Source organism: Buceros rhinoceros, unplaced genomic scaffold (assembly GCF_000710305.1).
Source record: "Buceros rhinoceros silvestris isolate BGI_N320 unplaced genomic scaffold, ASM71030v1 scaffold1778, whole genome shotgun sequence".
Taxonomy (NCBI): Eukaryota; Metazoa; Chordata; class Aves; order Bucerotiformes; family Bucerotidae; genus Buceros; species Buceros rhinoceros.
The window spans coordinates 71,658-84,593 of NW_010426158.1; the positions used below are offsets into that span (position 1 = coordinate 71,658).

A 12,936-nucleotide genomic window follows, 5' to 3' on the forward strand; every position below is an offset into this window, starting at 1 on the left:
CTGCTTAAACCTTGCAGCTTATCTCCCTTTTTAACTCATTTTTTTAAATATTCACACTGCATAGTTTGGCCTTATTGAAGCAACATTATGAACAAGAAGCCTATTCTGTAACTTCTGCCAATGTGAGTTTTCTCTTCCTTCTTGCAGGGGGAAGGTGTTCAACAACTTCGAGAAGCTCTGAAGATTTTAGCTGAGCGGGTATTAATTCTTGAGCACATGATAGGAATTCATGGTAAGCGTTGCTAAGGTTTTCTTTTCTAGACAACTGCGGGCTCTGTTCAGGCAGCTGCTTGATGGCTAAACATCCTCCCAGGCTCCTCACCCTGTCTAGTATCTCGTTAAGCAAGGTTTACAAAACCAGGTACCCAGCATGACTTAGAGGCATGCTTAGAGGCACACTGAGGCCCTAGAGCTTCCACCGACTGCACTAGTGACCCTACCTTTACAGTAGCGGGTGCAATGACCCCCACAGTAATTTTTATTACAATTCAGCCAAGTCACGAGGAGCAGCTCTAGCCACGTGGCACAGCTCATCTACCAGCTTCCCCGGGAGCTCCTTATTCAAGTCTTTAGGCCAGATCAGTTAATCCTGTTAACAGTGTCTTCCAAGTGACTTTACCACCACTGAGCCCCTCGCCTGGTGTAGCACTGTATTTTTACAGACAGACCCAGCCGTGCTACAGCTACCCTAAAAACCAGTGATCCCGGAACGGCTTGTGATTGTAACCTACAGTCACCCCGTGTTCACGATCAGATTTAAGGCAGCCTCACATGTTGTTTTCTCACAGAGATGTCAGGTTTTCTGCTGAGGTTGTTTGCCATCATTGGTGCAGTGTGTGGCATCATCCCTCAATGGGCGTTTTCTTCCCTTAACCAGCGAATGGGCTCGCTCAGTTATCCCAGGTCAGACCCCTTTGAGGTCCTTGAGGATCAGTTCTCTCAGAGCTGCCAAAATTCGCTGTGCCAATTTCTCCCCTTTCAGAAACACAGCAGAGGCAAAACGTTGTGCAGAGCTGCTGCCCCAGCCTGGGAGAAGCAAGCCTGTTCCTTGGCACCGACATAAGCATTTTTAAGCAAGTCCCATGGTGCTTTTCTTTCTTATTTTCTCCTTGATACATGGCACCTCCTTCCTGGTCTGCCTGGTAAAGCAAGCTGCTCGCACCCTCCTTCAGCCTGACACCCACTACTATTAGGAACTGGCCTTTGGATATTGATTTAGCCAGTGAAAACACTGAATAGCTAAAATGCCCAGCAGGTCCTAAGCAAGTGCCTTTATGTGTGTCTGTGACCGTGCAGCGAGGCAGCGTGCTTCGAGAGCCCGCCAGCTCCTCCTGGAGCCACAGGCACACTGCTAAAACGAAAATACCACCGGGCACTTTGAAGCTGAAACAGTGGCGGTGCGTGGTGCTCCGTGAGGCAGCTGGGCTGACCTGGCTCTAGGCGCTCCTCTTCGCTGTGTGTGTCTTTTGGAAGCCCCAGGCACTGTTTCCAGAAGCAACAGGCAGCAAAGGCTAAAGCTTTTCGGGAAATCATGAATCACAAACCCATGAGTTAACCACAGTCACCCTGAACTTACCTCTGCAGTAATCCTAGTTTGGTTCATGTTTCCATTGGATTTTATACACCGAGGGCAGGAAGAGATGTTTTTGCTTTGGGATGGTGGAGGCTCCAGGGAGATGCCCACTAGATGACCCGAGCAGCAATCCATGCCCAGCCGGCATGTTCTGAGGACAAGAGGGGAAGGGGAACCCTGTCCGTTCCTGCACAGTGCAGTGTATTTGCAGGACCCAGAGCCTGGCCCTCCATCATCCCTTACTTTGTGCCTTTACTTGTACTAATATAAAGCAAAATGTCAGCTCCCTCTTCAGGAGGCTTCTGTAGAGGCTGGGGCTTGGACTGGGGCACTCGTGCAACTTCGCCCCTGCAGAAGTGTCTGCGTTATGTATCTTAGACCTTGTCTGTTGGGCTGCAGGGCAGCAGTTAGGCATGTGCTGCTGTTAATTTGAAACCGTCATTTTGGCAAACCGTTTTTACTGATGTATTTTCTATTATTGCTCGGGATGGAGGTGAGTTATTTATACCCACGTATACTTCTCTAACTGCATCAGCAAAAACAGATGGGTTTTAATTGTGCGCTGTGGTAAAGGCCATATTTAAACACCTATATAGTTTATATATAGTTCCTTTTTATCCAATAACAGCATAAATAAATAATTATATTTTTACTCCGTGCTCTTAAGATAGTTTCATTCTTTAACTTATGACATATTTTGGGCCCTACGAATGTACTGTTTAGAAAGAGAACTGGGAAAGTAAGGCATATTTTCCTTGTGCAATTATGTTCATCTCTTTCTGTGTATATGGTTAAAAAAACAACAGAAAAAGCCATAAAATAACAAAAGGGAATATCCTTGAGCACAGCCCTCCCTGCACGGAAAGGCACCACACACCATCTATCTGCTCATGTTCCCACCGTAGGTGTGAAGGAACCACAGGTTCCTGGGCAGCCTGACTCAGCCCAGCTCGAGGGACCCACGCAGAAATGCCAATCGCATGTTCTCATTCTCCCGAGACTCTTCCCAATCGGTGCCGTTTCCACAGCCACAACCACCCAAGCAACGGGGCAAAACATACCGGCAAACAAACCTCGGCCCTGCGATGGGCAGTTGGGCTCCTGGCAGGGAAACAAGCAAACGTCCGTCTCTGAAGGCAGAAGGAAGGAGAAACTAGGGCAATAAAAATGATGAGGCAGCATCGAGCGTTACCGGCATCTGCTGCTGACTGCTGGGAAATAGGAGCGGGGCTGTAGTCAGACGTGTGTTTAGCTTTGCAGGGCGGGACGCTGTCGAGAGAGGAGGCGTGTTACCACGAGGTGTGCTGGGAGAACGGCTATTTATTCCCAGCTTTATTGCTAATTCGGCTGTAGCCCAGGGTGAACCAATCCTTTCATTCAGTCTTTTTGGTGCCTCAACATCTTCTCCTTACAAGGAGCGAAGAGGTACCTAAACCCTCAGGAGCGTCGCTTCCCAGTGACCACTGGGACCAGTGACCAGTCGCCCATCAATGGCAGTGGGCAGTGCTGAGTAGCAGCTACAACCCAAGCAAATCCATAACCAGTAGGAGAGCGGCGCTTTATAAATGGAATGACGGGAGCAGGACCTGCTGGGCCACGTGCAGGGAGAGGACCTACCCAAAGCGCTGAGAGCAGAGGAAACCACCTCGTAGAGGAGTAGTGTGATGGCAACAGACATGGAAGAGCCACAGTTGCTTGCTGGATGGAAGGACCACAGCAGGGACGACACTTCTTCCAGAAGAGGATCATTCAGAAGGGCCCCTTTACTCTTCCCTTACCCTCCCCTTTTAAATAGTGCTCTCCCGTCACTTCTCTCCTTACAGACTCTTTATCTTCCATTGAGCCAGGCTCTGGACAAGACGTGATCCCGGGCTCCCCTCTGCGAACCAGCATCAAGATCAAACGTGGAGGACCCCAGCAGCCGCAGGCCTACCAGATCCTCTCTTCACTGCTGGACGACAGTGAAGCCAGAAGGAGAAGCAATCGGATGAAGTAGGAGCGTCTGTGTGGTCTCCGTGCCTGTTCACCAGTTAAAGATACAGTATCCCAGCGCGTAATTGTGGAGTGCAAGTGCAGGGGGTAGGAGGGGGCAGTGTGGGCGGCTGGATTTCCTCACCTGGCCACCACCACGCCCTCACTGCAGCCAGCGTCTCGTGCATAGCTCAGAGAGGGTCTTACGGACATTCCTCTTGATTCTGTGGTTTTTGCCTTTGGAATACCAGGTGGCAGGTGTCCTCAGAATCTGTCTACAGAAGTGACGCGTCCCAACTGCGTCTCAAGAGTCTAATCCTCCCCTTGTCTCCCCGCTGCCCTGACAGTTGCTCAGTTAAAGCTGAGTTTATCTGGCTGAGACCATCAGTCCCCTCTAGTCTCAAAGCCAAGCCTTAGCCTTGTCCATTGGTGTAGTTGATGGCAACTGCTTTTATTTCACATGGTGGTATCATGCCGACCCCACTTTCACAGGCTGTTAAAACATTCTCACCTGCAAGATTTCTTTCAAGCAAAGAAAATTGAAAAACCATTTAAAACAGTTACTCTGAAAATACAGGTTACTCTTGGGAATTTAGCACCAAAATCTTGGCTTTTCATGTTGCTGATTGCATGTGAGTGGCATTATTTCTATTTGTGGTTGGCTAAGAAAGGACTTTTGATGCAAATGCATGTGGCAACGTTGACTTTTTTTTTTTCAGTGGGATTAGACTGTTTCTGTGAAAACATGGAGCAGTTTGTATGAGATATGATGGAGATGTGCAAGAATTTTCCCATATTGTGCTGGGCTTGTGCATGCCACCAGAGATAATTGATGGAGAATCCCTTCTGCCTAACAGTAGGTGTTGGAAAATCAGGCCCTGAAGGGAGAAATGCCAGTTCGGTCTAAATGTGTACACTGGGCAGGGTGGAAGGAGACATAGCCACTTGCCACATGAAGGATCTTTCCTCCCGGCAGATTCAGGAACTAAACTAAACCAGAGCAATCTTTAGAAAGGGAGAAGGCAATTTTGGTTTCTCTGCTCCTGTAGCTGCAGGCTTGAAGTTGGGGAAGAGGGAGTACGCAGGGACCTCCCTGACAGTTTGGAGCCTTCAGACTGAATTGAAAGAAACATTTTTCATCCTCCAGGATTGTCTTCCGGCATTCAAAGCTCTTGCATTAGCTTGACGAGTGCTTCCTTCAAGTCATTCAGACTGACTAGGATTTTGGAGTTTAAATGATTTCAAACAAATTACTGGTGAGATGAAAGGCCATGTAACGGAAGGTGTTTGCAGTGATTCCTGCCAAGTCAGTTGTCAAAAGACTAGTTAGGCTTCGGTCGCAGCCAGTGTAATTATTGGCTGTCCCGGGTTTCTCTATGAGCTATGCCATTTTTCTCTCCCCGCACATCTTGCTTTATTCAGCTCCATCTCCCGTACGCGGTGCTGTATCTTTGATTGGGGTGACAGTAGGATTGTACCACATGGACGGTCTCTCTCATTTACACAAGGCTTGGACCATGCTGTTGTGCAGTCCCGGTTTAATTAGGTTTTCAAGGTGAACACAGCCTCACACGCTGACATTAACGGTAGTCATGACTAAGCGAACCACTCCAACCACATTTTCCACCTTAGGCAGGACACAGAGTCATTTTAGCCAGGACGTAGCATGTGCCATGCCATGTCGCTGTAACGTAGTGAGTGGATTTATTTGGAACGCGTGCTCATTTAGAAATGTATTTTTATTGAACTGTTTAGTGCTTTGTCTTACAGGCGTTCTGTGCAATACCAGTGTGTGCTTCTCCTTTTTTTTTTCTCCTAAGATTTTTTTCTTTGAAATTCTTAATGTTTCTTTGAGCTCCGCTGTGGTTTGGACTTGGATCGGTTCTGGTAGCAGTAGCGCGTTCTCCTTGCCTTGAGCTAACCAGAAGCAGCAGCAGCACGTTGCACAGCCAACACCCGTTGCCGTTTGTGCACCCTGGTGTTCACCAGCAGTCTGGTACTCCTGGGAGGCAGAGACGCTGCTCTCCAGAGTATGGATATTGCACTTACTGTAAGGAATTGATGGCAATCCCAGGGAAACAGGAACAAACTAGACAGAAGAGCCCTCTCCTGCTCCCACCAAACTCCACAGTAGCGTTGCCAGTGGCTTTGAAAGGAACGGGCCATAAAATGTGAGCCAGCTCTTCAGCTCCCGCGGGCTGGTGCTGCTGCCCACGGGGCAGAGCAGGTGGCTCACCAGCGCCTGTCTGGGAGTTTGGCTCTGGGAGTGGGGGTCGCTCCCAGTCTCTGCAGTGAGCTATTTTCATGCAGGAGGAATCTGACCACTCTGACAAAGGATTCTAAAAGACAATCAGCTTCTGGAATTACTTCTCGATACAGTTTATTGGAAATTCCTTCTCCTGCACATTCACAGCTTCTGTCCTGCTCGAGGTGACAGTCTGTTCTGGTGTTGGGTGGCACAGGGGTTGAAACTACTCGCAGTTTCTGCGATTATATTAAAACCAAGCAATTCAAAGGTGCTATAACTGGTCATGAAGCACATGCCCACCTGTAGAAGAAATGTTAACTTTTTCACTAGTTATTTTACGCAGTATTTTTTCTTTTATTTATATCAGTGTGTTTCGTATGTGTGCAAATGGTCCCGGCTTCTCTCATCGTAATAAGCTTTACAACCATTTGGTCTTTTATAGGGCAGCCATACGCAGCATCTTGCAGTCGTGTAATTTCTTAACGTAGAGCAAGAGCAAATCTCGTCTGACGCGATGAACTCATTTATGGCAGGCTCTAATGTTTGTGGTAAACACGACCTGCTTGTTCCACCTCTTGCATGGTTACTTATCTGTTTTCATATTGCTATGTTATTGTTCAAAGTATCTATTGCTCTTTATTTGCTATGGGGTTTGTTACTGTATATGGAATGTTTTGTATTCAGCATTTTCTTACAGAGCAGAGTGGGAGCAGTATCCAAGAACCCACAAATACCAAAGACCTTTCATGTAATGCACTGAGAAATAAACAGGCTGTAAGTGGATGTGATGTCAGGTGTCCTGGATTTGTGAAGTTCAGAGCTCGTTTAACCTGCATCCTGAAATCAGGGCGTCTGTTTTCCTTTCCTGCCTTCTCTGACTGTCTGCAGGTCTCTTAGAAAACAAGATGGTTGTATATAAAGACCCCACTTCTGGTCATCTTCTGTGGGGTGGGAGGACAAAAAGGGCTTTTATTAACTAAAGCCAGGTCTGAGTTCCCTTGCCCAGGCTGGGGCTGACTCTTCTGCAGGTATTGTCTGGATGGCTTCAGCAAGCCCGGCTGCCATCCCAGCGATGTGAGGTGTCTCCAGGATGCACCCAGTCACTACTCTGCATTCCCAAACCCCAAACACAGGGGCATATCCCACCCTCATGGTGAGGCATTTAATTCCTAGAGCAGCCCAGGTAAGCAGCCAGCAGCATCACCTTCAGCTCTGCGCTGCAGAGCGAAGCGCTCCCTGGCTGGGGCAGACCCTTCCTGCAGGAGCAGCCTCCTGTTCTGCCACTTTCCCTCGGTTTGGCCGCAGGGACCACGGCTGAGCTGGAGCTGGCCACAGCGCTGTGTGATGGGGGGGAGCCACAGGACGAGCATGAGTGAAATTCAGATATTGTTTGTAACTTGCCTTGCTTCCTCACAAGTTTCCTTACAGCTCCAGGAAGTTGAGTTGGCTAACAGAAAACAGCACCGGCTGCCCGGTCCCCCCAGTCCCTCCTGCCCCACAGCCCCAGTATCTCCCGGGCATCCGCCTCCTCTAGAAGCAGCTGCGTTTGGCCACTTGCCCGTTCTCTGAAGTTGCCTCTGGGCTTACGGAGCCCCCCAGGGTTGATCCCTCTTGTAAACCTTCCTTCGATGGGAACACCCTCCCAGGAGATGCAGCTCTCCCTCTGTTAGTTTGCAAAGGGAGGCTTTGCTCTGCGTGAGCCTTGGCTGTAGGAGGAGACCTGGGCTGTTTCTGTCAGAGATGTGACAGTTCTGGCTTCTGAACTTGTTTTTTTGTATATCCTAACGAAAACAAGAGATAAGGTAAATCACAGCCAATTCCCCCCTCATCAATCAGATTCCATGGCAGATACCCACATTGTAGCAAAGGCCAAGTCTTGTAAACATCGTGAACCATCCACAGTGTCAAGGCTGCTGCTTCATACAGCTTTCTGCAGTGCTGCTGAGGACACACTCAAGGTTACTTGATGCCAGACGGCCCCATGCAGCGCTGCTCTGGGTCTCTCTGGGTGCGTTTATCTTGGTTTTTGTGTCCTAACACCTCCAACTCTGATACATTTATCCTTGCAAAAAGCCCTCTGAGGGAAGGTGGCTCTGTTAATCACTGCTGCGCAGAGGGGGAGTTGCTGGATAAAAGGCTAAATTAATTTCTCGGGACGTTTGTGGCTGTGCTGCTCTGCCAAGCACCAAATTAGCATCAGGCCCATGTTGGTCTCTGAGCCATTATGGGCACTGATTGTAATCACAGCAAGGGGAACCGGCGCTTTTCCTAACGCCTAACACAGCACAAGAAAAATCAATGGCAGAGTCCAACAGATTGAACTTCTAGCAGGAGCTGATGATTAAAAGAAAATACATATATTCACAAAGGAACCATGGTTACGCTGCGACAGCACTGCCTGGACTCTTCATTGCCCACACACTCAGCAGCCAGCGCTGTACAGAGCACGGTCTGAAGGCAGACACACATTAACACCGCGGGGAGAATGACTCCAGCAGTGGTGGTTCCTACAGCCAGGCAGTGAAATTGCTCTCCACTGGTCATATGTGAGCAGGGCAGGGCTGCTGGAGTACCCGCCACCCCCAGGGCAGCCTGGACCAGCAGCTGTAACCCAGGCACAGAGCCTGGGCATGGGGAACACAGTGATGCTGATATGGGAACAAACCAATCCTGCGCTTCCCAGCACCACTGTGGCCAGAAAGCAACAACTACACTGGACTTATTGTACAGAAAAAGTAAGCAGGGAGATTACGTGACCCCATTTGTTATCTCTCTTAGGACAGTGTGGCTACAGTTCACCAAAAATGGGGCCAAGGTGGTTCAAAGATGGACTGGAAAAATGACTGCTGCAGATGTAAGGAAATAATAATTTCCTTGGTGTAAAAGAGGGACTGGCACTGATCAGGCCTGACTTAGTTACCTCTGAGATCCACCCACCACCACCTACTCCTAGGACAGGATCAGGTACCATTAGACAAAGCCAATCCCTTTGTTTTATCCACATGACAAACTGGACAACACGCATCCTGTCCAGCCCAGCAAGGACAAAGTGTATGAGCCACTATCTGGCAGATAAAAGCCAGCAGTGCACTCTGATAACGATGATGATAATTAACCACTGTTACAATTTGCCAAAGGATGGCTTCCCCCAGCACATCTCTAGGATACACCGGCTTTGTGCAGTAGCCAGAAAGGTCCAGGCTACAACAACTGATAACCCAGCCCCTGGGAAAGGGCTGTCCAGGAAGGAAAACTTCTGGCATCAAAATCATGGCCTGAGGAGACTTGCCACGTACCGAGACAAGCTGGAGGAGCCCCGCTGACCATGGGCTGAAGGGACAGGCTGAGTCAGAGCCCAGAAGTGGCCTGATACAGCGCTGGTACATCTGTGGCAGCACTTGTGTGACAGTGCCCGTGAAAACCTGTGTTATATGTAACTGGATGGAGTTAATGTTCAGCCAGTAACTTCATGTGACAGCTAAACTTTAGACTTAGTTCAGAAAACATATTGACTGAGGAGACATTAACAGTGCACGATAGAATCTTGGCAGCAAGATTCTCTCTAGTCCTCAACCACAAAAACATCTTCAGAAATGGATAGTGCCTGGGTCTACCTGGTGACGGGAGGATGTGGTTTTATCGGGGAGAAGATCGTAGAGCTCCTGTCTCAACAAGACTACATCAAAGAAGTCAGAGTGTTTGATTCAGTAGCAAGAGAAGAAGTAGAAAAACTCACCACAGGTAAGAAAAGGGCATCAGCTGCTGTTTAGCAGCCATAACCCTCCCTTTCGAGCCAGCTGGTGGGGTGCTGGAGGTGCCACAGTTCTGGGCATGGGGTAGGAACCTGGATTAAACAAACTGCACGAAGAATAACTTCCAGCCCAGAGAGATTTATCAGCACAGGAATAAATCAAAGCAGAAAGATCCATAGTGTGTAACCCTGGGAAGTGTATCACAGGGCAGATCTAAGTAAGTCCTCCCTCGGGGATCAGCTGGCAGGAGCAACATGCACACCAAGTACCTGACACGGGACCTGGGCTAACCTGGCTGCCTCTGCCCAACCAGGCTGACAGCAAAGGGACAAAACCAACGTGCTCCTGAACTGCCCCACCCACTTATCAATTGTGAGAAAAATAACCAAACCCCTCTGACAATAATAGAGTCGAGCTTAGCATCTGCTGCAGATACCGTGAAATAAATTACAGGAGTGAGAGAAACCCGTTACTGCGCTGTGCAGAAAAAGAGAAGAGGAGAGTCCCAGTAAACACCCTCAAAGATACTAAATTACTGCATTTGGTCATATTCTGAGAGCTGCCTTCTGATGTGGCACCAGGGCCGATTACAGGGAGATATGCTGGGGAAAGCACCCTGGTTTTCTGGATTTGAGAACAGGCGGTGCAGCTCGCAGAGCGCTGCGCGGTTAATGGTGGGCTGGGGCTGCCCGAACCTGCCTGAGTGAGAGGGACAATGGTAACGGGGGTCTCACCTGTTGCGAGATATCAATAGAAAGGTGAAACCCTTAAAGCAAGTTAAAAGGCTCACAGAGAAACACAACTATCAGAAACCCTCCCTTGGCAGATGAACTCAGCAGACTGGTTTCCCCAGGCTTTGGGTAGCCCGAAAAGCACCCATAACTGAAAAAAAAAATACCTGTGCAGAGGTTAAGGAGCTGCCCTTATCCCTGCGCCCCACTCTGTGACCTCACACAACAGCAGAGCGCAGAATGAGCCTGAGGCACCCTGAGGGACCAGCCCAGTACCCTGCTGCTTTCACCCCAAAGCAGAATCAGCTCCCCACAACCAGATGTTTGTCTACCCTGCGCCCAGGCCACCTCAGGCACCCTCACCTGGGTGATTTCTCACCTTACAGGTACAGCAGGTTAATATTGTCAGCTTTTACAGCCATCTGTATGGTTTGGACACCACCATCCCTCTCCACTCCATGGTGTTTCCTCCTTGAGGCTGCACCTCCCGAACGCTCGTTCCTGCCCCGCAGCTGCCGCTTGCTGTACCTCCAGGCACTGGCATCACTCCCTTCTGGAGCAGGGCCACCAGCGCCAGGACAGAGGCCGGCTCTGGCCTTCCCAGCGCTGAGTAAAGCCAATGGCTTTGTCTCCTCTGTCCTGCAAACTCTTCTGCTGTCAGCTCAGTGACACCTTTTTCGCAGCTGTAAGACCCTGCTGACAAGCAATAGCTCTTGAGCTGCCCTTACCCAACTGAATCCTCTCACCAAGACCCGCTGCCTCTTCCCTGCTAGACCCAGTGACTCCTCTTTGTCCCTATCAAACCACCCCTTTTTTCCCCAGGCTCTCTTAGTTAGGTTCAGCTCCTCCTCGGGTGTACTTCATCCCTCCCAGTCTGATGTTATCTGCTGATTTAATGAACGAATCCACCAGACTCTTGAGGAAAACAATAAAAAAACAGAGTCAAATACAGCAATAAGCCCTGGAGAGCCCCAGGGCAGCCACCTACCTCAGCTGGCAGTTCCCTGGGAACCGCAGCTCAGCCAGCTTTGTGCTCACCCTGATGGGACTTGCTTAGACCATGTTTTACTGCCTCACTTGAGAGAATGACACAGAGTTTCCAGGGCCCTTCTAAAATCAAGACAGATGACATCAACCTGTTCCACAATACCTGTACAGCCTGTTAACTTGTCATAAGAACAAAGGAGATTTATCTGACGTGATTTGTTCTTGACAAATCCACATCAGCTGCTTCCATTCTCCACAGGTGCTCACACACACATTATTTAAGTGCGTGTCCCTGAATTTCCTGGGGTTGAAATCAAGCTGCTTGGTAATTTCCTGGCTCTTCTTTACCTCCTTTCTAAGTGTAGGTGTTTAATTTGCTCTACTGAAGTCTTCCAGCACCTCCTCTACAAGTTCTCCGGAGTAGCTGATAATGCAATAAAGCTGCGGTTACATCCGTCACCTCTTTAGCAGCCCTGGAGAAAGCTCATCAGGCCTCATCAATTTGAAAATTTCTCATGGCTGCCTAGTAGCCTCGCTGGGTTTGGCTGAGCTCTCCTCATTCCCTTTGCTGGTTTCAACTGCACCAGCTGCCTTAAGGCAGGTGATGGGAAAGAGACTATTTAACGCTTCACCCTGACTGAGCAGTAGCAGAGTTCTCTCACCATGAGGTTGCTGGTGCCCTGCTCTACTTGTGAGCACTAGCAAAGACTTGGAGCAGGAGCATCCTCCTCTGGGCTCTGCTCGTCCAGGCAGGTGAGTTACCTCTGCTATATGGACTATGCCTGCTTTCTTCTGCCTCTCTGTTCTCACTGAATCAACTCTGTGCTTTAATATTAAAACTCCTATGAGATAGTCCACCAAATCCTGGTTATGCTAATTAAGAAAGCAGCTTGACTCTTTTGTAAAACTTCTGCCTCTTCCTACAGCCCATGCTTCTTAGCAAATGCTCAGCTGGCTGACCTGCTGTCTATCTTGTCCCTCCTCGAGTTCATGAGGAAGAGCCTTGTTTTTAATCTCTTTGCCCTGGTAGTGGTCCACTGAGGGTTTCTGTGTCACAACGCTTCCACGGTTGGAGCTGCAGACCCTTCCTCTTGCTGCTCATGTGTATGATCCTTCAGGAAATCACAACCCTGCCCTGGCCACGCAGGGCTCTCCAGGAGCCCATCAGCCCCAGGCAGAGAAGCCATCTCCTTTCCAAAGCAATCCTGCGACTGCTGCTGCTGTCGGCACATTGCAAATTCCCCAGCGAGGGCAGCTTCCCAGCTCTTGCTGGCCTATTCCCAACTAGAGGAAAGTGAAAAAATCCCACTTTACTATTACAACACTGTCTCAAAGCAAGAAAATCAGCAGTAGATGCCCACAGCAGCCAAGTATGGAACAGCTATTTTGAGGGAGAAGGAGAGGGGAAAAAAACCACTTCTGAATGGTAAAAGGGAGGAATTTCCTATGAAACATTTTAACCTGTTACATTATTTTCCCTTCCCATCTATAGTATTTGCAATTTAATCACAGCTCTGTGTAAGGTCCCTTGAATTCACCTGGTACGTTCCCAGTAAGCTCTAAACATTTCCCGTCCTGAGGAAACTGTCTGGCACAGCTTCACTTGTTCATGTGTATGGGAGCAAGTCCCGTCGCCAGCCGCAGGCCCGGGGCGGCAGCCTCCCCCTCCGCCCC

The 12,936-nt window shown here is 49.2% G+C and overlaps 2 protein-coding genes across 2 annotated transcripts in view; both read left to right on the forward strand.

Moving 5' to 3' along the window:
- The window catches only part of LOC104498045 (collagen alpha-1(XXVI) chain-like), a gene marked incomplete at its 5' end in the record, with an annotated part of 38,165 nt that extends 34,596 nt beyond the window's left edge, over positions 1–3,569 (forward strand). Inside the window, 2 exons of the mRNA XM_010141367.1 lie at positions 148–232; positions 3,397–3,569. Of these exons, the coding sequence (XP_010139669.1) occupies positions 148–232; positions 3,397–3,569 (258 nt within the window). The remainder of the gene's footprint in view (positions 1–147; positions 233–3,396) is intronic.
- Positions 3,570–9,317: 5,748 nt separating this feature from the next.
- LOC104498044 (3 beta-hydroxysteroid dehydrogenase type 7-like) overlaps positions 9,318–12,936 on the forward strand; it is a gene marked incomplete at its 3' end in the record, with an annotated part of 10,733 nt that continues 7,114 nt past the window's right edge. Inside the window, exon 1 of the mRNA XM_010141366.1 lies at positions 9,318–9,533. Within this exon, the coding sequence (XP_010139668.1) occupies positions 9,386–9,533 (148 nt within the window). The remainder of the gene's footprint in view (positions 9,534–12,936) is intronic.